This window comes from Salvelinus sp. IW2-2015, linkage group LG15, assembly GCF_002910315.2.
Source record: "Salvelinus sp. IW2-2015 linkage group LG15, ASM291031v2, whole genome shotgun sequence".
Taxonomy (NCBI): Eukaryota; Metazoa; Chordata; class Actinopteri; order Salmoniformes; family Salmonidae; genus Salvelinus; species Salvelinus sp. IW2-2015.
Window position 1 is genome coordinate 25,260,950 of NC_036855.1, and position 25,758 is coordinate 25,286,707.

Here is a 25,758-nt window from a genome sequence, read left to right on the forward strand (position 1 = left end):
CTTCTTTAACCTGTCTCCTCCCATTCATCTACACTGATTGAAGTGGATTTAACAAGTGACATCAATACGGGATCATAGACTGGCCAGGTGAATCCAGTTGAAAGCTGTGTCATGGATATGTCATGTTCTTAATGTTTTGTACACTCAGTGTATATAAGAAGGCTGTGAGTGACAGAGGCTGTGACAACTGTCAGAGAGCCTACAAGGTAGGACCGGGTAGGACAGGGTAGGACAGAAAGGCTGATTGTCACATAAGGTGGTCTCAGTAGACCTGTTCCCTGAGCTAGGTGGGATAGAAACAGTTTTTAAACCAAGACGTTTTCCCACCAACTTTGTGCCGACTTTTCTTTATATATAAAAGATATTGCCAGCAACAAATACCTATACTTTTATTTCCACCAACCGACTTACGCCTCGATCACACAGACAGCGTCATTGCATTTTGGTACACCAGAAGTCCATTCATTTCCAATGGAGCGCTACGTTTGCCTTGCAGCATGGTGTTGGAGGCAGTTGCAGTGCGTTCTATAGTATATGGTGCATACATTGGATTATCTAACATTATGCGTCAAACTGTATACGTAAACAGCTTGACAGAAATGGTAGCAGGAGGGGAATGTTGAACTTTTGTTGCACACATATCCAGATGATTCTGCATACCATTTTGCGCGTTGACGCTGTCTGTGTGATCAAGGTGTTAGTCATGATTGCGTAAAGTTCTGCCTACAGCTTAGTATGAAATGGAGCCGTAATGCTGAGGTGCATTGGCACACACTATGCTCTAGCACCTCGAACATGCCTACATCTTCATTGCGCATAATGGTATGCAGCTTCATCTGGATATACAGTGCCTTCGGAAAGTATTCAGACACCTTGACTTTTTGCACATTTTATTAGGTTACAGCCTTATTTTAAAATTTATTAAATAATTTTTTCCCCTCATCAATCTACACACAACACCCCATAATGTCAAAGCAGGTTTTTAGACATGTTTGCTAATTTATATAAAAAGAAAAATGAAATATGACATTTACATAAGTATTCAGATCCTTTATTCAGTACTTTGCTGAAGCACCTTTGGCAGCAATTACAGCCTCGAGTCTTTTTGGGTATGACGATACAAGCTTGGCACACCTGTATTTGAGGAGCTTCACCCATTCTTCTCTGCAGATCCACTCAAGATCTTTCAGGTTGAGTTCAAGTCTGAGCTCTGGCTGGGCCACTCAAGGGCATCCAGAGACTTGTGCTGAAGCCACTCCTGTGTTGTTTTGGCTGTGTGCGCAGGGTAGTTGTCCTGTTGGAAGGTGAACCTTCACCCCAGTCTGAGGTCCTGAGCGCTCTGGAGCAGGTTTTCACCAAGGACCTCTCTGTACTTTGCTCCATTAATCTTTGCCTTGATCCTGACTAATCTCCCAGTTCCTGCCGCTGAAAAACACTCCCACACCATGATGCTGCCACCACCATGCTTCACCATAGGGATAGTGCCAGGTTCAAACTTGGTTTCTTCAGACCAGAGAATCTTGTTTCTCATGGTCTGAGTGTCTTTAAGTGCCTTTTGGCAAACTCGAAGCGGGCTGTCATGTGCCTTTTAATAAGAACTGGCTTCCATCTGACCACTCTACCATAAAGGCCTGATTGGTAATAATGTAAGTAGGGTGGTTGGTCGGGGTGGATCGGTGGGCGTATAACGCAAGGTTGCTAGTTCGAATCTCATCATGGACAACTTTAGCATTTTAGCTAATTAGCAACTTTTCAACTACTTACTACTTTTTAGCTGCTTTGCAACTACTTAGCATGTAAGCTAACTCTTCCCTTAACCCTAACCTTAACCCTTTAACCTAACTCCTAAACCTAACCATAACCTTAACCCTAACCCCTAGCCTAGCTAACGTTAGTCAGCTAGCTAATATTAGCCACCTAGCTAGTTTTCGTAACATATCATACGTTTTACAAATTCGCAACACATTATACGTTTTGCAAATTCGTAACATATTGTACGTTTTGCAATTTGTACTTATAATCATACGAAATGGGTGATGGACATCCACAAATTAATTAATAACGTATCATACTAAATGGAGTGTCTTGTATTTACATACAGAATAATATGAAATGCTCTGAGACCAGGTTGTGATTTCATGCACATGCTGCAGACTTTTGGCTGCACAGACCAGTAACATAATTAAACAAAAATATGGCATTCTATTTGTTAAAAAAACAAACATTTTATTTGTCTTAAAATGTTTCTTAGTGTCACGTTTCTGACCTTAGTTACTTTGTTTTGTCTTTATTTTGTTGGTCAGGGCGTGAGTTGGGTGGGTATATTCTATGTTGTCTGTTTCTATGTTGGGTTTTCTAGTTTGGCCTGATATGGTTCTCAATCAGAGGCAGCTGTCATTCATTGTCTCTGATTGGGAACCATATTTAGGTAGCCTGTTTTCACTGTTGGTTTGTGGGTGTTTGTTTCCTGTGTCAGTGTTTGTGCCACACGGGACTGTTTTCGGTTAGATTCTCTTTGTTATTTTGTATTGTGTCATGTTCAGTTGTTTCTATTAAAACATGGACACTTACCACGCTACGTTTTGGTCCGATCCCTGCTACACCTCCTCTTCAGACGAAGAAAAATTAATAATGGATTCCTTTATAATGGTGTATATTCAATAGATTTATTCAAATAGACGTCCACCCACATCGATCCACATCTACTCCCACACTTGCCAGCATGTGCACGGGAGATATAAATGGCTTATCCTGGCAAGAATGTGGTTAAAATGGGACTCTATGAATTGGGCTATAAAAAACATTGCCTGATTTTTTTTTTTACAGTAAAGGCTTTCTGTAAAGGGTATGAGTGAGGTGACAGCATCCACTCTGCAGGAGAGCCCTGTGCCTAGTGCTCAGTAAGTCCCAGGGCAGATATGAAGTATATTTATGGAGTGTCCTGCAGAGCCATGGCCCACAGCACGCACTGAGCTGCACGACTGCCCAGTAACGATTAACTCTGACATTTCTCCGGCCAGAATCCACTGGGATTAAATATTTGCTGGCTCATTTAATATGAATGTGAATTAATGGTCAATCATGCCACGTCTAGACTTGACAGTTCATGCAGCTTTTGTATTCTGATCATGGAGATCATGGAATTTCGAACACGTCATGCGTATACCCCTACATTTAAATGTGTCTTCCATGTCCATGTTGTGTCTGGATTCCCTTTTTTAATGTATTGAAATGCCAGTATGCATTCTGCCAACGGTGGAACAGGATAAATCTGATAAGAACACAAGAACAACTTGATGGCAGGAGCCATTTACTGTAGCTATCTAGCCAGTGAAACCCTGTAGCTAGCCAGCAAGTTAGCTAGCAAAGCTAAAGGGGTTGCAAACAGGTTAGCATAACTCTAGCCAAACAAAAATCATTTTTTGTAAATAAGCTAGCTGGCTAGCCTTTTTGAAGCCAGTAAACACGTTTCTCACACACTAGGAACATATTTCCTCTAACGTTTAATGAAAAAAGGTGCCTCACTTCCAAAACACAAGTTTTCTGGAGACTTGTGGGCAGAGTGCTGATGACGTCATCCCAAAAATGTGCTTTTGGTAGCCTGATTGCATCCAGACTGAGGATACATTTTTCCCTGACCACCTTCTGAAGTGGCCAGCCAGATATGAACACAATCCAACCACAATACTCGAGGAGGTTCTCACTTCAAGGGCCTCTTATAGCTCATATAAACATTGTAAACTCACGGCAAGTCATAGAACCCCAACTGGCAATTAGAGAATGTAAGGACACCTGTCACTCTCTGCCCCCCTACATACAAAACCTGTCTGTGTGACCTCTCCATCCACTCTTATTACGGTCATTTGAACCTGCAAATTAGAAATGCTCTTCTCAGGTGGAGTTTGTAGTTCAATTTCATTTTTTCCATTGTGTGCTTATAAATAATTAATAGGGCGATTGCAAGCGTGTGTGTGCATGTGTGCGTATGCATGTGTGTATACTGTAACATTCTGCCATCTGCCACCAGTTATGTGCCCTTTATCTTTCTCCCCAACCATCCCCAAAATATGCCCATGAGTTTTTTGCCCCTGGCCTACATGCCAATCCCAGTATGTAGAAAAATGCTAGGCAGATATAATTGTCTGTGACTGCATGCCATGGTTAGAAAGTGAAAATAAGGAGGAAGAGTGCATGAGGGGAAGTACTTTGAGTACCTTTATATGTACTGTAGTACCTTTTATGAAGGTCTGCCTCTAAGTCAAGGTTACCCCCCACCCCTCCCCTCTGAATGCTCTGACCTCAACACCTTAATCGCACAAGGCATCGGGTGTAAACACAAGCCTTATAATGGCCATAGCGTGACTCAGAGAACAGATAGGGACACTCTTTTTTCACCACCCACTAAGGTGGTGCTCTGAAAGAGTGACAGAGTTTTTCCTATTCCATCAAATCGATATTGGCTTTTTTGTACATTTTACAAAAGTACAGACTCAGAGCTTCAACATAGTATATGATACATTGCAGTTGGGTGAAACATGGGAAAGTAATGCTTATTTGAAATGTGCTAACTTGTTATTCCAACTTATAGACAATTTCCAGAAGGTTTTACACATTTGCTGAAGAGGTATTTTTTTGTATGCTCATTCAGCATAGTTCATGTGATGTCCAGAGATGCTTGAGTATATTTTCAAACAAAAATATACATTTTTGGCTAAGTATAGTCACTTGAAAGTTTGTTGTGTATATGTAAAAAAGGGCATTAAGTGATGCAAACCATACATTTGCATGCATTTTTTGTAAACCAACATTTTTGTGTTTTTTTTCTTCAGAAATATGTTATTTGGGGTCTCCTTGAGCAGTCCTATCACTACTGATGTTTTTATGCAAGGAAAACTGGGCCTGGGTTTCTAATGGTTAAGTAAAAGGTTCTCTATCATTTGCTTTTCGTCTGCTCAGCATTCTTGTTATGTTGTGTCATGTCGCTCCAGTTCACATTGATAGTGTTCAATATTCCAAGAATCATCTTTGTTTGTCTCTGTCATGGATGCTGTGTTTGCGCTTTGCTTAAAGATTTACCGCAGTGAGAGTTGTTTTATACAAGAGCCTTCTGAGTTCTTTTTTCGACTCTCTCCTTATTTGCAATCGAATTTCAGAGTTTTGTTCATCTCCTCATGCTCTGCTTCTACTGGACATTCCACTGAGTTCAAAACTTGGTCCACTTCTTCCGCGACAACAACACTGTTGATCTCTGTTTCTTCCTCATCACTGTCATCAGAAATCATCAGAAATGACAATGTTGTTTTTACCCAAGTCAACGATTTCCTCGTCATCTGATTCACTTTCAGAGTCAGATTCAAGAGCGAGTCACCCTGTCGTCCTCCAGAGAGTAGTCCATCACAACATTCTCCTACTGAGCTTTGTCAATAGCGACAGTTAAATTCAGGGCAGTGATGTTGTTGAGAGCTGTAGCAACACGTTTGCAGTTGTCCATTGCTATTATCTTTAAAAAAAAATCTGCGGTAGACTGCTGATCAGGAAACCCCCATTATGTCTGTGGCATTGCAGACCAATCAGGAATCATCTCTCAGCATGACCAGCCCCTCCATTATCTCAGCCAATCAAGGCTAGCCAGGAAGAAACCTTTTTTTCTCTGTAAGAAATAAACTAGGCTCGTAATTTAAAATGTTTACAGATCACCAAAGAGTTTGCTATTAGGCCCATATATTTCTATGTGTTCTATGATGTATATAAAGTGTAATATTGGGATGCAAATGCTAAACTGAATACATTTCAACTCTATATCTGACATGGTATATAGGTGTCTTCTTTTTTTAAGCTCATAGCCATGTGTGTGAGGTGTATACTTTTGTTTCAAAGTAGATTTGTTTAATACTACCAAGAAACACTCTGTGTGACCCTGATTTATCCAACTGCAGTAAAAGGTTAACTAGACTGCTGCGGGGTGGAACTCCTATGTTTCCCCTCCCCATCCAGTGTTTCCATTCCAATCTCATTTAGAAGATATAATGAAGCCTGTAGAGCTCAGAGCTGGTTGGAACAGAGAGGACCACCCACAGTTGGATTTAGAATGAACTGAAGGCAACAACCACCACAGCCCAAAGCTTTTCATCCACTCTAATCAGAGATGTATTAGAAAGATGTATTTCAATTACTTTTGAGCATTTTGTAATTTTGTATTTCACCGGCCTTAACTACAATCCAATGTATTTCGTAACAAGATACTTTCGAGACCTGTAATTAGTATTTTCAAAATACAAAATACTTTTTTATAACTTTATTTAAGCGGTTCAGAATTTCACCTTGCATTGGTATCAGAAGTCTAAGGGCATTATGGTATGATAAGAGTGTCTTCTAAATTACCAATGCGTAAATGAAAATGTAAAAATGAACATTAAAGCATGCTGGGTATTGTGTTAATGAGCTCCGCCCCGAAACAAGGTCAATAATATTACCCAGTGTGCGTTCTAATTGTTTATTATTTTGGTAATTTAGTATACACTCTTATCCAGAGCGACTTACAGTCAGTGCATTCAACTGAGGTAGATAAACAACCACATTTCACAGCCCTAGCAAGTAAAACACTTTTAGTTAGAGCTACTGAGAATGCTGTTGTAGTGAAGCCGTGTACTTGCAAGTGTATTTATGTAAATACTCTGCTTTGCAAAAGTATTTTGTATTTTAGTTTGATGCATTTGTCTTAATAATAGGGTCTTGTATTTATTTGTGAGATTCATTTTGATGTATCTTTTGGCCATATCTGACCCTAATGTGCTGCTTGCCACTGCTTCTGCTTTTATTGGGTTAGGTTGTTGGTTTATTTGTGTTAGTTCACTTGTTTGCAAGCTGGTGCATGACGGTTGAGTGTTGCCGAGGAGGTGGGGAGATGGTGTGTGTGGTGGGCACTACCCCCAAGCTATAAGACTGGTAAAATAGTTAGTTAAATAGTTAACCAATAGCTACACGGAATATCTGCATTGATCCTTTTTGCACTAATCTCTTTTGACTCATCAAATACTCTGCTGTTACTATTTATTATATATTCCGTTGCCTAGTCACTTTATCCCTACCTATATGTACATACGGTATCTACCTCAACTACCTTGTACCCCTTGACTCGATATTGGTACCCCGTGTACATAGCCATGTTATCGTGTGTTATCATTTTTTCTATTTATTCTTTGTGTAATTATTTTTCCATTTTTTTCTTCTATTTCAATGTTTTTTCTCTGCATTGTTGGGAAGGGCCCGAATGGAAGCATTTCACTGTTAGACTACACATGTTGTTCATGAAGCATGTTACAAATAAATTTGATTTTGATTTGATTTAATGCGGCTTATTTTACTTTCAGATGGCGAGCCACAACCTCCTTCACAGACTGTCACGGTAAATGGCTGGAGTGAATAAAAGCGTCTTCCATCTGCGTGGCGGTGGAAAGGGCCTCTGTGGAGCTGTGGAGGCGTCAGCCGCAGGTCGATAGCAGTGCTGCTGCAGTGATCGTCTTTCAGTCTCAGCAAATCACCTTTCCTGCCATGGCTCCACCATCAGCTCTCTGCCCTCCTGATGCTTTCTCAGAGGGAATGTAGAGAGACACACACTGGAGACACACTCTCCAGCACTACACACACCCCCCTTCATGGGGACAGACCTCATGCAGAGATCCCATACACACACACTCCTTAGCACAAGATACCTTTGTTGTGTGTGTTTTTTTACCTGGTAGGCAATTATTTCCCCCCAACCAGAATTGGATTTGGACTCTCTGTCCTGTGTGATTGAACCTCTTAGTAGCTTTTAGGGGGGTGTTGTCCTGCTCTGCTGCTTTATGGTTGGGTGTCCCTGGGACGTTGTGACTGAGCAGGGGGAGCCAGCATGGCCAGGCCTCTGCTGAAAATCCAACGCTACTTTCGCAGGAAACCTGTGCGCTTCTTCTCCTTCATCCTCCTCTACCTGACAGCTGGGAGCCTGGTGTTCCTGCACTCTGGCTTCGTAGGGGACAGCTCCACGGGGGGAAATGGGGGCCGGGACCCCCTGGTGGCATCTGGGATAGGGAACAGGGTGGCCTCCTCAGACGGCCGGGGGGTAGGAATGATGGGGAGGGTGTTGAAAGATACACGCAGACCCACCCCGCGGAGGTACGGCCCTCCCTGGATGAAAGGGGCTGGTGGGAAGAACTGGGAGGGTAGGGGAGTAGACTACACCAGCAGCTGGAACCGCGCCCTCAAGGGACGCAACGCCAAAGATCTGGACGACGGACGGGGTGAGTCAAAAGTTTATGTTGAGACATTGCTAGTTGTACAGTACCTACAGTACATGGTTGGTATATACTCTATACACAAAAGTATGTGGATTTGGCTATTTCAGACACACCCGTTGCTGACAGGTGTATAAAATTGAGCACACAGCCATGCAATCTCCATAGACAAACATTGGCAGTAGAATGGCCTTACTGAAGAGCTCAGTGACCTTCAATATGGCACCATCATAGGATGCCACCTTTCCAACAAGTCATTTCTTAAAGTTTCTGCCCTAATAGAGCTGCCCCTGTCAACTGTAAGTGTTGTTATTGTGAAGTGGAAACAGAACGGGACCGCCAAGTGTTGAAGCGCATAGCACGTTAAAATCGTCTGTCCTCGGTTGCAGCACTCACTACCGAGTTCCAAACTGCCTCTGGAAGCAACGTCAGCACAAGAACTGTTCGCCTGGAGCTTCATGAAATGGGTTTCCATGGCCGAGCAGCCAGGTACAAGCCTAAGATCACCACGCGCAATGCCAAGCATCGGCTGGAGTAGTGTAAAGCTCGCCCCCATTGGACTCTGGAACAGTGGAAACTGTTCTCTGGAGTGATTCTCTGGAGTGATTAATCATGCTTCACCATTTGGCAGTCCGATGGACTAATCTGAGTTTGGCGGATGCCAGGAAAACACTACCTGCCCGAATGCATAGTGTGTCTGCTGGAGGAAAAATTATGGTCGGGGGCTGTTTTTCATGGTTCGGGCTAGGCCCCTTAGTGCCAGTGAAGGGAAATCTTAACACTACATCATATAATGACATTCTGTGCTTCCAACTTTGTGGCAACATGACAACGCCCCCGTGCACAAAGCGAGGTCCACACAGAAATGGTTTGTCGAGATCGGTGTGGAAGAACTTGACTGGCCTGCACAGAACCCTGACCTCAACCCCATCGAGACCTTTGGGATGAATTGGAACGCCGACTGCGATCCAGGCCTAATCGCCCAACGTCACTAATACTATTGTGGCTGAATGGAAGCAAGTCCCCGCAGCAATGTTCCAACATCTAGTGGAAAGTCTTCCCAGAAGAGTGGAGGCTGTTACAGCAGAAAGCGGGGGACCAACTCCATATTTATGCCCATGATTTTGGAATTAGATGTTCGACGATCAGGTGTCCACATACTTCTGGTCCTGTAGTGTATTTAACTAGACACCCTCAGCTTGGTTTTATACATAAGAATCATTGTCTCATAAAGTCACCTCTGACTTACAGATTTATGATCTTAATTTGATCACCCTGTTGCAGGAGACCTTTCCTGCAATGCAGTAAATGTAAAACTTGTAGTGTATTCGAGGTTTAAAAGGCTTCTGAAGTTTAACATTTCCACTTTGAAATTTCAGACTTGAATTTCCCTTACGAATAATGTTTCAACCCCTACAAAAATGTCCATTAATTTTAATTTTAATCCACATCATTCACATGGCCTGTTGCTGGCTCAAATTATGATCCTACATCTGTAGCTCCAGTTGTTTATGTTGTGTAAAAAATGACAGGTTTATAGACAATACAGTAATTTATTATTTCACTGCAACAGCCTGAAGAAATACACTATCCGTTTAAGTGACTATCAAACTTAAATGGCCCCTTGAGTGTTCACTGTTCATTATGAAATACACAGTATTCCACATGTACAGACACACAGGCATTTGTGGATAGGCAAATACACATTCCCCCATCAGAGTGTTGTTCAAGGTTAATGTGGGTATTATTGTGCTGGAGGCCTTGGCAAAACAGCAGCCATTTAAATGTGCTGCAACATTTAAGTGACTGGATATTTAACAAGTAATTATCCCTCCAGGTGATGCCTCTTCAGGACAGGCAGGTCACCAGTAATACAAGTCAGTATTTGACGTTCATCCATGTCTGAGGACGTTGGGAGATGATGTGGAAACTGTCTATTAGGGGCAACAGTGAGCACTGTTACCTTCAAGTAGATTTTGGTTTTGCAAGGACATTGTGGATGGGCTTCAGCTCCTACATCTGATTCTGAAGGATGCATGTTTGAATCCAGCGAAAGAAAGTTGTTTTTGATATTTTTATTTTAAACCTATCCCAAACCTTAACCCTTACCTTAACCATTCAGAGTTAATGTCTAAACTTAACCCTAACCTTACAAATGTGGAGTTAATTCCTAAACTTAACCTTTAACACTTAAAAATGTGATGTTTGGAATAACTTACAAATGTGACGATTAAGACTGTGAGAGCTTGTAGCTCCAGGGAGATGAAGACCTCTCTCCCAGGGAGATCTAGAACCAGGGGCTCAATTAGCTCAGTGATGCCACCCACCCTGGTCCTCCTTGCCCACAGTCAGTCAACACCCATTGAGGGGGATATTCAGAACGTACTGCTTTACAGTGATAGCAGGTTTTCCCTATATTTTATTATGTATGTTCACCTACATAATGGAGCTATCCTTAGCAACATCTGGTGTGACATTGTAAATATGACCTATTTATTGAGGTGCCACAGACAAATGACTTGGAATCAAACCACAAAATATAATTTAAAAAAATAAGCTAATTTAAGTATTGTCTCTATCTCTGAAAGTCTCACACTCATAAGCATAGATCTCCAATCTTGGGTAAAATCCTGCACTGCTCATTTTCATGGGCCATATGTAGCATGTCCATGGCAATTAACCTTTCCCAAAAAAGAGCTAGATTGAGCTCCTGTAAAGTGATGTAGATTAATTTAGAATGGGACTCCACAAAGCTGGCTGCTGTGAGCAGCTGGTAGCAGACTGGGAGTGCCAGAAGTGCACCGCCCAAATCATGTTATCCTTTTCAATGATCTTTACACTCTCCATACTGGACTTTAAAGTATATAGTAGGATTTGTACCAGATGACAGCAGTATAATAATAGAGATAGAATCTCTAGGGTTATTACCTTCGTAGTACAAGGATACCTACATATAGTAAGCCTTTGAATTAGAGAAATAGGTATTACAAGCACAGGCAGTTCCTGAGTGGAATTGATTTGCACAGGGATTGTTTTTGTTACATTCATGTGGTATTCATATGGTACATGATTGTTTTCCATCTTTCTGATTGAGAGAAACACAAACAGGCTTTATATAGTACATGTATTATTGCTACGGATTATCAGATCATACGAGAGGACCTCAGTTTGTCTCCATGTAGTATGTCCTCTCTGTCTAGGAGGTCCTTGCTCTCTCTCTCTCTCTCTCTCTCTCTCTCTCTCTCTCTCTCTCTCTCTCTCTCTCTCTCTCTCTCTCTCTCTCTCTCCTCTCTCTCTCTCTCTCTCTCTCTCTCTCTCTCTCTCTCTCTCTCTCTCTCTCTCTCTCTCTCTCTTCCTGTCTTCCTCTCCCTCTGTTCTTTCTCTGTGAAGTGGTAACCCCCACAGGACCACAGCAGAGCGCTAGCTGAAAGAGTAATTAGTGCTTTCAAAGCGACGATGCTCCACTTCATCCACAACTCCTATGTGCCACAGTACTCCACCACCCCCACCGCCACCTCATCACATTCCAGGCCCCTGTCATGTTCTCGTCAAGAGCAGCCACACCCAACCCGCTCCCCACCATTCACACAAGGGTACGCACACGTGTGCACATGCAAGCACACGCACGCAAGCACACACACTGTCTGAAAGAAACATTAACCAAATACTGTCTTCCCCTGTATCCAACCACCTCATCTACCCTGTTTCAAGGAGTAATCCAGCAAGGGTATCGTTGTTATCCAGTACAGATTCATTTTATCTGTTGACATCCCTCATGAGGCGAGAACATTACTGTATAGTATATAATAAGATTATATGATACGATAATAACATGATACGAGAGGGGAGACAATAAGCTCATACTATGGTGACAAACTCAGAGAGGCACATTGTTTCTGACATGTCTGTTATTTGTTTGGGAAATCGAGAGTAAAAAACAAAGCTGTTTGAAATGGAACCACTATCCATCACCTGTCAGCACCAGATCTTCTGAATTAGAGAGATGCCTACTGTAACTATCATCACAGCCCTGAATAAAACTCTATACAGGTGGATGAGTGGTGTCCCTACACTCCCTACACTCCTGCCATACATCTGTGTACACACAGTATTTGTTTGTACAGTATAGAATTCACATTTGTGTCTGTTGCTAATCTTCTTGCCACATGACTGTGCTTACATCACAACTTGCAGATAGATATAGTATCTCTGCTTCCTTGTATGGCTGCTGATCGGATTATTTAATTTGATAAACTCAGCACAAAAACGGAAGGTGGAAGGGCAGCCCCATTTGAAGTGCAGTTCAGTTGAGCTAAATCACTGCTTCCCTTTATCATAAAGCAGATTAGTGATCAGTCCACTCTGCTGCTATGTCTGGGAGGAAGATTACTGCAAGGTCCTTACAGAGCACCACATGCTGCCGCTCTACTGGCTTTTAGACCATTACAATTACAGTAATGTGGTGGGTTAGGATGTGCATTGTTCAACGCCCCCAGGGGACAGATGGTGTGGGTTTTGGATTGGTCTATCCAGCATGCTACCTCACAGACAGAGCAGGAAGGAAGTGTGGAAGGATGAACCAGTCCCACTGCAGAAGGACATAACCAGCCATCCCTCCCTCCCTCCTTACTCACTTCAAATAAGTCAGGGAGGAAGTGTACTGAGTGCCATTGCAGTAGCAGGCCACTAGAAGGAGTTGTGTGTCTTTATAAATAAATCAACATGCTAGTCTGGTGTTGATTCCTTGAGCAGCAACATTGCCCTTCAATATGTCTTCACTGTATGGATCAAATTGATGATTTGGGATTTTACTTGAAAGTTGTTTTACTGATTTACAGAATGTCTCTACAGAATTGACCATGGCTGTAATAATAACAATTACCTTTGGAAATGTACTAAATGTGCATGTTTTACTCACATAAACTATGGAATTCCATGCTAAACAAAACATGTGCTATCCAAAACGGTATTATTGCCTCTCTCCCTTGTCTCCTATAATATTCATTGGTCTGCTTGAATTGTGCATATTTTATTTATTATGAGAAATGTTATCTTTTTTCTCTTACAGCGAAGTACATCGGCTGCTATATCGACGACACAGCGAAAAGAGCACTTAGGGGAGTGTCCTTTTTTGACTACAAGAAAATGACGGTCTTCCGTTGCCAGGACAACTGTGCTGAAAGGTAGGCCTGGGAATATAAAAACTCACAAACACGACGATTCAGTACAAAGACATAACAAGCAATCAAATGTCCTCTGGTGTGCTTACTGTCCTTGCTACTTCTAAATTCATTGGTGGTTACTACTGTAACTGTTTGGCTGAGGAATGACAGGATATAAAATGCTTATGTTACAAACACACATACTCACGCAGGCACGCATATACACATATACAAACACACACAGTCACAGGGTGGGAGTGAGGAGTAAAGGTTGTGTACCTGATCAGTGTAGATTAACATGTCTGGCAGAATGAAATGAGTCCTGTCTAATGGATATAGGGCCTTGTGCCAGCTATCATACTCTCTCACCCTCTCCCTCTCTCTCTTCCTCTCCTTCACATTAGCTCTCTATCCCTGTAGTCTCTATACTTTTTTCACATTATTTCTCCCTCTCTCTCTCTCCCTCTCTTTCTCTCTCTCTTTCTTTCTCCCTTTCTCTATTTCTCTCTCTCTTTCTCTCATTCTCTCTTTCTCACTCTCTTTCTTTCTCTATTTCTCTCTCTCTTTGCCTACCTCTGTCCTCTTATGATCTCTTCTTCAAATCATCTATTTCTCCCGGTCCACCTTGCCTTCTACTGTCCCTCTCTTTCTCCCAATGGCTCAGCCCAATGCATTCCATTACTAGAGAAAGAGAGGAGGACAACGAGAGGAGGACAACGAGAGAAGAGAGAGAGGAGAAGTAGAGAGCATGTTTTCATCTTCCTCTTCTGCTCCTCTCTCTTTCTCTGTACTCCAACCCCTCCCAGAGCAGGATGCTCATATGCAGACAAATCCATAGCTGTGGGAAGTAGAGGTGCTAAGGGTGCTGCGGCACCCCCTGAAAAATCGGAATTAAAATATATATATTATTTACACTGAAAAAATATATAAACACAACATGTAACAATTTCAAAGATTTTACTGAGTTACAGTTCATATGAGGAAATCAGTCAATTGAAATAAATTCATTAGGCCCTAACCTATGGATTTCACATGACTCGGAATACAGATATGCATCTTTTGGTCACAGATAGCTTAAAAAGAAAGGTAGGGGCGTGGGTCAGAAAACCAGTCGGTCTCTGGTGTGACCACAATTCCTGTCGTGTGACACATATTCTTCGCATACAGTTGATCAGGCTGTTGATTGTGGCCTGTGGAATGTTGTCCCACTCCTCTTCAATGGCAGTGCGAAGTTGCTAGTTATTGGTGGGAACTGGAACATGCTGTTATACAATCCAGAGCATCCCAAACATGCTCAGTTGGTGACATGTCTGGTGAGTATGCAGGCCATGGAAGAACTGGGACATTTTCAGTTCCAGGAATTGTGTACAGATCCTTGCGACATGGGGCCGTGCATTATTATGCTGAAACATAAGGTGATGGCGGTGGATGAATGGCACAACAATGGACCTTAGGATCTCACCTTGGTATCTCTGTGCATTCAAATTGCCATCAATAAAATGTAATTGCGTTCGTTGGCCGTAGCTTATGCCAGCTCCTACCATAACTCCACCTTCACCATGGGGCACTCTGTTCACAATGTTGACATCAGCAAACCACTTGCCCACACGACACCATACACGCTGACTGCGATCTGCCCGATACAATTGAAACCGGGATTAATCCGTGAAGACCACACTTCTCCAGCGTGCCAATGCCCATCGAAGGTGAGCATTTGCCCACTGAAGTTGGTTACGACGCCCAACTACAGTCAGGGCAAGACCCTGGTGAGGACGACGAGCACGCAGATGAGCTTCCCTAAGATGGTTTCTGACAGTTTGTGCAGAAATTCTTCGGTTGCGCTGGTCTCAGACGATCCCACAGGTGAAGATGCCAGATGTGGAGGTCCTGGGCTGGCATGGTTACACGTGCATGGTTACACATGGTCTGCGTTTGGGAGGCCAGTTGGACGTATTGCCAAATTCCAAATTGTTTTGTGTGACAAAACTGCACATTTTAGAGTGGCCTTTTATTATCCCCAGCATAAGGTGCACATGTGTAATGATCATGTTGTTTAATCAGCTCCTTGATATGCCACACCTGTCAGGTGGATGGAATATCTTGGCAAAGGAGAAACGCTCACTAACAGTGTTGTGTCTTTACTATGGATTAAGTGATATATGACATGCTATTTTATCAAATCAATTCTCTGTAATTAATATTACCTGATTAAACTAATCATGTACATGTAATTAACTAGGAAGTCAGGGCACCAAGGAAGAAGATTTATAGAGCTGTTGTCTTCCGAATAAACTCTTAAAGACCTGGTAATCTTTTATATCAATACCAGTCAATTATCAATCGTCACCTTATTCAGTCTCATCTGAACGTCGTAAAATTCTTGGTTATCTTCACAAACCCTGGCTAACCAGTTGAATCAGCAATACAAAATTTGGTTTAACTATTTATTTACTAAATAGCTAAATAATCACACATAATTACATATATTGTACACAGGATGGATCATACATTGATTACTAATTATGTCTTACAAGAAAACGTCCCTAGTGGACTGAACCGATATGACAGCTGGTTACACAAAGAAAGGGGGTTGGGTTTGAATGAAAGCGCGGGAAGACTGAGGAACAAAATGATTGGGTCTCTATTGGACCTTATGAAGCTATGCTATCGTAAATACAGAATCTTATGCATTCTAAATAACCGCCCATTTGGAAATGGAAAATGCAAGAAATATTTACTCTGATCTGCGCTTCGATAGATTGGTCGAAGATGGAAGGCTGGGTTGCCCAGCAGAGATCTCCCTTGTACTTTGAAGAAAATGTCTTGTGGTAGAACGGATAAGTTGTAGTACCGTCGTCGTGTGGTAGAACGTATACGTTGCAGTACCCTGTCTTTCTGAAGAGATTGTCTGTCCTTTCCTAGCCCACGTTTACAGCTGCTGCTGATAACTCGACATCTAGGATGTATCACTTCTTTAGTGAATAAGAGTTCAAAGTTCAAACCAAGTTGCCATACTATAAGCTCATGCTATATTCTGGCTGGTATAGTTGAAGGTCATGCTTCCAGTGTGTCAATCGTCACCTCCACGTTGAAATTAGCCCTTTTAAACGTATGGACAGCTGTCCTCACGTCATCGGGAACACAATGTTAATTTCGTTAGGTTGTAGTCGTTCAACCATTCGCAACCAGAGCTAATGCTGAGGTTGGCTTAGTTCTGTAGTTGATATTAGCCCTTTTAAATGTATGGACAGCAGTCCTCACATCATCGGGAACACTAGGTTGACTTTCGTCAATGGGGTTTTGTAGTGGGGGAGAGAAGGTGTAACGCTCGTTGTTGGAATGAGAAGAGGATGACCAATGCGCAGCGTGGTAAGTGTCCATAATGATATATTTAATATATCAAAACGAACACTGAACGAAAATAACAAAAGTACAAACAACCCGAAACAGTCCCATATGGTGAAAACACTAACACAGGATACAACCACCCACAAAACACAAAGAAAAACAGGCTACCTAAATATGGCTCCCAATCAGAGACAACGACTGACACCTGCCTCTGATTGGGAACCATACTAGGCCAAACACAGAAATAGACAACCTAGACATACAACATAGAATGCCCACCCACATCACACCCTGACCAAACAAAACATAGAAATATACAAAGCAATCTATGGTCAGGGCGTGACAGAAGGGTGTGTTTCATAGTTCACAACCAATGCCTGTTCACTTGGGCGGGGACACTGAGTGAGCATAGTTCACTTATGAAAACAATTCTCTCATTTAGAAGCTAGAATTACATTGAATCTTTTCACAAATAGTTTCATATTTAAACATTTAAATTGCACAACAATTCCATGTGAATCTGACTTTCCAAGATACAGTTTATGTCGTCCTATCATCAGTAATAATGTCTCCGACGACAACTGATCTGACATCATACTCTTTAAGTACCAACGAATATTTTCATCTGGTTGGATTACTGAAATATGGTTCCGTTCCCAACCTTTTGATGTTACCAGACTCTCTCTATGTTAACAAAGGGCTTTCCAAGAGTCCAATCTGTAGAGTAGAGAGAGAACAGAGCAATGTCATGACAACAGGGATGTAAACAAATTTGTTAACAAAATCTGAGATAAATAAGCTTTGTGTGCATTTGGAACATTTCTGTGATCTTTTATTTTAGCTCATGAAACAAGGGACCAACACTTTGCATGTTGCATTTATGTTTTTGTTCAGGGTATTACTGTATACCAAAAATATATATTTTTCTCCTCACACAAAATTAATGCACTGGGCCTTTAATAGTGCTTTATTAGCGAACCGCTAAAGTGTTTGCAACACAGGCAAAAATATTTTTTCAGCACCCCCCGTGAATAACCCAACATAGTGTGTTGTGTGTATTACCCAAACATGGGTTATTAATTTAACCATAAATTGGATTTGTATTCATTTTCATGCTGGGTTGACCGAGCAGCTGGGTCTTTTTTATGTAATCCATAGGTTATTTTCAGGAGTCATGTACTATCAGGGTCCGTGGCTTTTATATAGTTATTTTTGGCCACCAGTGAGCGTATATGTCATCATGTTAAGTTTGTACAGTGCAAATTTTTGTTTTTCTTAAATATTTTTTCACATGACATATTCCAATATAACATTGTTTTTTTACATATTGTAACAAAGTGGTAACTATCCCAACACTGGGAAATGCATAGGCTCTTGAGGAACTCATACACGTGTGTAAGCTTCATTAAAGCTACAAACGTTTCAGTGTTCAACCTTAACATGTGATAACAATACAATAGAACAGATTATCCAGAATTACATTTACTCTCACTGATGGCCAAAAATAACTATCTGAAAGCCACGCCCCTACTAAGCCACGCCTCCGGTCTTCTGATCTAACCCGCTGGGCCATATCTCAATATCTCAGTAACAATACTCCAGCATCCACAACCCAACTTTGCTGATTTAAATTAAAACAACCAAATTAAGTTACCCAATGTCTGCAACCCAGCAGTTGGGTCATCCTAACAAACCCAGCATTTTTTGTGTAAAGGCTGTGTAGTGTTGGCTATCTATTGGCATTCTAAAGAGCTCAGAGGAATCAAGTATGCATCTCTCATGTGCCACTGCCAGGTTACTGTACCCCAAGGAGTATACAGGCCATGTGTGTTTGATGGATAGAGCCTTCCAGAATATTGTACTCTGCATGGACTTCGTTATCAGCATCACCCTGGAAAATGTATTTCTTTAAAAAGCTCTGGTGTCTTGGTGCAGTATTAATGCATGCAATCTCTCTCTGGTCCCACCCTTGTCCACCCAGAGGGCTCTCTTCATCTTGAAGAGGGCGAGTGAGGTTACTGCTAGTTACCCAGCTGACTGTCTATGAGTCAATCACCGTATTACTGGACTGATTGCAGAGAGAGCTGCTGAGAGAGAGCTGCTGAGAGAGAGCTGCTGAGAGAGAGCTGCTGAGAGAGAGGCTGACGTGCGTCTTGCTACTGCATGCATAATCGAGTTCTGAAATACAAGACTACTTACCTCTGGTCAGACATTGCAGACTGCAGTTGGTGAGACAAGATCCTTACAGATTGTCAGGCAGTACTAGAAGCCTTGAGAGTATTGCTGCTGTAGGGACATTTTTATTTCTTATCATGTTGCAACCAATGCAGAATATTATTGTGTGAGACAGAGCCTCTCTGTTATTATTGATGATATAGTTTTATTAACTTTTACTTGGTACTCATCCCGGATCCGGGAGCACCCCCCACAGTAAAAAAGCTGACTAGCATAGCCTAGCATAGCGTCACAAGTAAATACWAGCATCTAAATATCATTAAATCACAAGTCCAAGACACCAGATGAAAGATACAGATCTTGTGAATCCAGCCATCATTTCTGATTTTTWAAATGTTTTACAGGGAAGACACAATATGTAAATCTATTAGCTACCAAACGTTAGCAAAAGACACCACTTTTTTTACTCCACCAGTTTTTTACTCCATCAGTAGCTATCACTAATTCGACTAAATAAAGATATATATAGCCACTAACCAAGAAACAACTTCATAAGATGACAGTCTGATAACATATTTATGGTATAGCATATGTTTTTTTAGAAAAATGTGCATTTTTCAGGTATAAATCACAGTTCTACATTGCAGCTGCAATCTAAATAGCGTTGGAAGCAGCCGGAATAATTACAGAGACCGACGTCAATTACCAAATACTCATCCTAAACAATTTCTGAAATACACACCTACAGCAATTGAAAGACACAGATCCTGTGAATCCAGACAATATTTTCAGATTTTCTAAGTGTTTTACAGGGAAGACACAATATGTAAATCTATTAGCTAACCACGATAGCAAAAGACACCACTTTTTTTCTCCACCATTTTTTCCTGCATCAGTAGCTATCACTAATTCGACTAAATAAAATATATATAGCCACTAACCAAGAAACAACTTCATAAGATGACAGTCTGATAACATATTTATGGTATAGCATATGTTTTTTTAGAAAAATGTGCATATTTCAGGTATAATCACAGTTCTACATTGCAGCTGCAATCTGAAATAGCGTTGGAAGCAGCCGGAAAAATTACAGAGACCGACGTCAATTACCAAAATACTCATCCTAAAACATTTCTGAAAAATACACAGCCTACAGCAATTGAAAGACACAGATCTTGTGAATCCAGACAATATTTCAGATTTTCTTAGTGTTTACAGCGAAAACACAATATATCGTTATATTAGCATACCACATGAGCTAACATCACCCCAGCATTGATCAAGGCAAAAGGGGCGATAACGTTATCGCCAACGAAAATATATTAATTTTTTCACTAACCTTCTCAGAATTCTTCAGATGACAGTCCTGTAACATCATATTACACAATGCATATAGAGTTTGTTCGAAAATGTGCATATTTAGCATCACAAATCGTGGTTATGCAATGTAATCTGTCAAAACATGCATGCATTCTGGCTGGCGCCATCTTGGAAGGCACCTAAGTTACGATTATTTATCGATTAGATTGACTAAAAAAAATACAGGGTGACAGCTAATGAAAGATGCATTGGTTATTAATGCAACCGCTGAAAGATTTTTTAAATTTACGTTACTAGACATACATTGTGAGTTACAGCCAGATTAGTGCCTCAAAAAATGGCCGACAACTGCGTTTTACATTTTTCCACATAAATACGGAATAAAATCATAAAAAGCTCTTACTTTTGGACGAGCTTCCATCAGTATCTTGGGCAATGTGTCCTTTGTCCAAAAGAATCGTTGCTTTGTTGTAAAACGACCTCTTCAACTTCGGAACTAGCAGCTAACGATAGCTACACGGCACACACATGTCCAAATCCTCAAACGAGATACTAAGGAAATTCCGAAAAATAGCAATATACTCGCATAAACTGATATAAATCGGTTTCAAATAACTCGTTATAATGTTTCTAACACCTATATCGAATTAAATCACAGACGGATATATCTTTGGTCAATAACGAGAGCTTTTGAGCATGCCATTCTGATGTCCTCTCTTGCGCCTTGGCGAGCGTCGAAAAGAAGGGACATCTCACTCCATTGCCTTATAAAACTCTGAGAAACACGTAGAGACACCATTCCACTTCTCATTGGTTACTGACATCCAGGGGAAGGCGGGTGCAGTTCATTTCGATCCATAGGGACACACAGAGTTTTAAACTGATCCGAGATCAGAGACTATTTTTCAGACCTTCGCATGTCCTGTCATGACTTCGCTGTAGAAAGAGTTCTGGTTCACCCACAGACATAATTCAACGGTTTTAGAAACTAGAGATTGTTTTCTATCCAATAGTAATAATAATATGCATATTGTACGAGCAAGAATTGAGTACGAGGCAGTTTAATTTGGAAATGTAAAAAAAAAAAATAGTGCTAACAGCTCCCCCTATTGACAAAAGGTTAAGTTTTCTTTTTTTTCAATCAACAAACAAAACACATTCCACAATGTGGCAGACATAAATATTTTTTACTTAAAAAAAAAAAATACACATTTGCAGCAACACTATCTGTGATCATGTTAGTGTTAGGAGAATTAAGTTCTCATGTTCTTTAACCAATTAAATTAAATTACTCAGTCTGCTATATCAGGATTTGAGGATACTGATAGAATAAAAACAGACAGCGGCCCAGTCTACAAAAGTCAAAGTTTATTTACGGGAACGTTCTGCCTATCATTTCCTGTACATTGGTCTATATACCTCACATCTCGTCATAAATGTCCCTCCTCCTCTCAGAAACAATGACAATATAGGTCACAAGTCTTCCTGTCATACATTGTCTGCCACCTGTATACAATCTACTACAAGCCCAAGGTCTCTCCCCTCCCTGGTGGGGAACAATGTCCTGTGAGGAACACAGTAGTAGAGCTTGTCTGTCGATATCACCTCTTATCTCATACATTGTCTCACACTTGCACCCTGCTTTCATACTAAAAAGGAACAAAAAGTCCTTGTCCTAATTCTGACTAAACTACACACATCAGATTTATAGAGGTATGATTCTAATACATTTCATACAATCATACAATGACAGGGTAGTTTTAGTTATAGTTCTACGTTAAATGTATAGATCATTTAGTCATTATTCATAAAATCCCTAACAGTTAGCTATTTTCAGCTTTTCCTGAGACAACAAGTGTAACGGATGTGAAATGGCTAGCTAGTTAGCGGGTACGCGCTATAGCGTTCCAATCAGTTAAGTCACTTGCTCTGAACCTAGAAGTAGTGGTTCCCCTTGCTCTGCAAGGGCTGCGGCTTTTGTGGAGCGATGGGTAACGACGCTTCGGTGGTGTCAGTTGTTGATGTGTGCAGAAGGTCCCTGGTTCGCGCCCGTGTCGGGGCGAGGGGGACGTTTGAAGTTATACTGTTACATTTTTGATTGCTGATGACCCGGATCACTGGTTGCTACGGAAAAGGAGGAGGTTGAAAGGGGGGTGAGTGTAACAGATGTGAAATGGCTAGCTAGTTAGTGGGTACGCGCTTTCCTTAATCACCCCATTCACTCTGTCCAGTTTGAAATATAGTTGAATAGTGGAGACCAGAGTCCATTAGACCTGGGCTGTCTCTTGCAGAGGTCATAAGTGAGCTTTTAAAGAGGAAGAAAGTCAACAGTCTGGTCAATCCACATTTTAAATGTAGGAGAGGAATTAGAAGCTCACAGTAGATAATACATTTTTTAGCAAAGTATGTGATAGTCTTAAACACCTTTTCTATGTCTGGATCAAGAAAAAATTCCTGCTGAGCATTCTGAAGATAGAGACACAGGGTCATATCAAACTGTACATCTAATATTTTGTGTGCAGAAGTACAGTACAGTATGTATAGATTGCAAAAATCTCTCTACAACTCCAAAACACATGCATATACATTACACTACCATTCAAAGTTTTGTCTTCACTTCGAAATGCCCTGGTTTTTTAAAAGAAAGCACGTTTTTTGTCCATTAAAATAACATCAAGTTGATCAGAAATACAGTGTAGACATTGTTAATGTAAATGTAAATAACTGTTGTAGCTGGAAGCGGCAGATGTTTTATGGAATATCTACATAGGCGTACAGAGGCCCATTACCAGCAACCATCACACCTGTGTTCCAATGGCACTTTGTGTTAGCTAATCCAAGTTYATCATTTTAAAAGGCTAATTGATCATTAGAAAACCATTTTGCAATTATGTTAGCACAGCTGAAAACGGTTGTCCTGATTAAAGAATCAGAACAACAGTCGCCTCTTCACTGTTGACGTTGAGACTGGTGTTTTGCAGGTACTATTTAATGAAGCTGCCAGTTGAGGACTTGGGAGGCGTCTGTTTCTCAAACTAGACACTCTGATGTACTTGTCCTCTTAATTTCTCAGGATGTGGAATATGTAGAGCAAGACATCTTCCGCGTGGAGTGAAATCTTGTACTGAAGGCCGCCTGCATAAACACCCATAATACTTGGATTGCTCCTTATCAACTCCACCAAAGGCTCTGCCCCCAATAAGTAGAGCAGAGGGGACAGCGAGCATCCATTTAATAAAGTTTGGGTCCATATTGAACTTTTCTAAGACTGAGAACAGAAAGCTCCACTCCATCCTGTTGAACGCCTTCTCAGCATCCAGTGAAGCCAGCAGGACAGGGGTCTTCTGTGCGTTTACTTGATCTATAATATCAAAAAGACGGCGAAAGTAATCAGAAGAGTACCTGTCTCTAGTAAATCTAGTTTGGTACGTTTTTGTTATTTTGGAAAGAGGAGTGTTTAGTCTTTGGCGAGCAATTTGGTAATTATGTTGTAGTCGAAATCCAGCAAGCTTATGGGCCGGAAGGACGAGCAACACTGTTAGGTTGACTTTGGCTGTTTTAGGTTGACTCCAGGTGGCACTGTCTGGGGATTGTTTATGTACTTTTTCGCAACTATCCAGCTCCCTCTCAAGATCTAACCTGTGTGCTTCCATTGCTTTTTCTAAGAGGAAACATATGCAATTAGATGACCTCTTAATGTGGCTTTGGCAGCATCCCACATTGTGGCCGGAGAAACAGGAGAGTCTTTCTTGTCTTGTGAGTACAGTAGTTGTCTATCCATTTAGTGACCAATGAATGGAATGCTTTGTTTCATAACATGGAGGTGTTGAATTTCCAGGTCTTTGACCTCGGGATGTTTTTACAGAGGTCAAAGTGAAGGCGGACAAAGGCGTGATCTGAAAGTTTTATTTTTTTATTTTTTTATTATACCTTTATTTAACTAGGCAAGTCAGCTAAGAAAAACTTCTTATTTACAACGATGGCCTTCCAAAAGGCAAAAGGCCTCCTGTGGGGACGGGGGATTAAAAAAAAAAAAAAATATAGGACAAAAATATAGGATAAAACACACATCACTACATAAAGAGAGACCTAAGACAACAACATAGCATGGCAGCAACACATGAAAACACAGCATGGTAGTAACACAACATGACAACAACATGGTAGCAACACAACATGGCAGCAGCACAACATGGTAGCAGCACAAAACATGGTACAAACATTATTGGGCACAGACAACAGCACAAAGGGCAAGAGGGTAGAGATAGCAATACATCACACAAAGCAGTCACAACAGTCAGTAAGAGTGTCCATGATTGAGTCTTTGCATGAAGAGATGTGGATAAAACGGTCCAGTTTGAGTGTTTTTTGCAGATTGTTCCAGTCGCTAGCTGCAGCGAACTGAAAAGAGGAGCGACCCAGGGATGTGAGTGCTTTGGGGACCTTTAAAAGAATGTGACTGGCAGAACGGGTGTTGTATGTGGAGGATGAGGGCTGCAGTAGGTATCTCAGATAGGGGGGAGTGAGGCCTATGAGGGTTTAAAAAATAAAACTTGCGATGGGTATACCCTTGCGATGGGTATACAGAGATGACCAGTTTAGAGAGGAGTATAGAGTGTAGTTTGCCCCCCGTGTTGCGTTGTGCAGACCTCACTACCCTCTGGAGAGCCGTACGGTTGTGGGCGGAGCAGTTGCTGTAACAGGCGGTGATACAGCCCGACAGGATGCTCTTGATTGTGCATCTGTAAAAGTTTGTGAGTGTTTTTGGTGACAAGCCGAATTTCTTCAGACTCCTGAGGTTGAAGAGGCGGTGTTGCGCCTTCTTCACCACGCTGTCTGTGTGGGTGAACTAATTCAGTTTGTCCGTGATGTATACGCCGAGGAACTTAAAACTTTCCACCTTCTCCACTACAGTCCTCGGACGAGGAGAGGCGAGAAGGATCGGACCAATACGCAGAGTGGTTAGTTTCCATAGTGATTTAATATACACTGCTCAAAAAAAATAAAGGGAACACTTAAACAACACAATGTAACTCCAAGTCAATCACACTTCTGTGAAATCAAACTGTCCTGTTGCCCTTCTACGGCCTCCTCCACGTCTCCTGATGTACTGGCCTGTCTCCTGGTAGCGCCTCCATGCTCTGGACACTACGCTGACAGACACAGCAAACCTTCTTGCCACAGCTCGCATTGATGTGCCATCCTGGATGAGCTGCAGTACCTGAGCCACTTGTGTGGGTTGCAGACTCTGTCTCGTGCTACCACTAGAGTGAGAGCACCGCCAGCATTCAAAAGTGACCAAAACATCAGCCAGGAAGCATAGGAACTAAGAAGTGTCTGTGGTCACCACCTGCGAATCACTCCTTTATTGGGGGTGTCTGGCTAATTGCCTATAATTTCCACCATTTGTCTATTCCATTTGCACAACAGCATGTGAAATTTATTGTCAATCAGTGTTGCTTCCTAAGTGGACAGTTTTC

General features: G+C 41.5%; 1 protein-coding gene across 1 annotated transcript in view; it reads left to right on the plus strand.

The window, feature by feature from the left end:
• LOC111974677 (sialate:O-sulfotransferase 2-like) overlaps positions 1–25,758 on the plus strand; it is an 88,648-nt gene that overhangs the window by 39,534 nt on the left and 23,356 nt on the right. Inside the window, exons 2-3 of the mRNA XM_024002593.2 lie at positions 7,371–8,279; positions 13,342–13,456. Coding sequence (XP_023858361.1) covers positions 7,892–8,279; positions 13,342–13,456 — 503 coding nt within the window. The 5' untranslated portion in view covers positions 7,371–7,891. The remainder of the gene's footprint in view (positions 1–7,370; positions 8,280–13,341; positions 13,457–25,758) is intronic.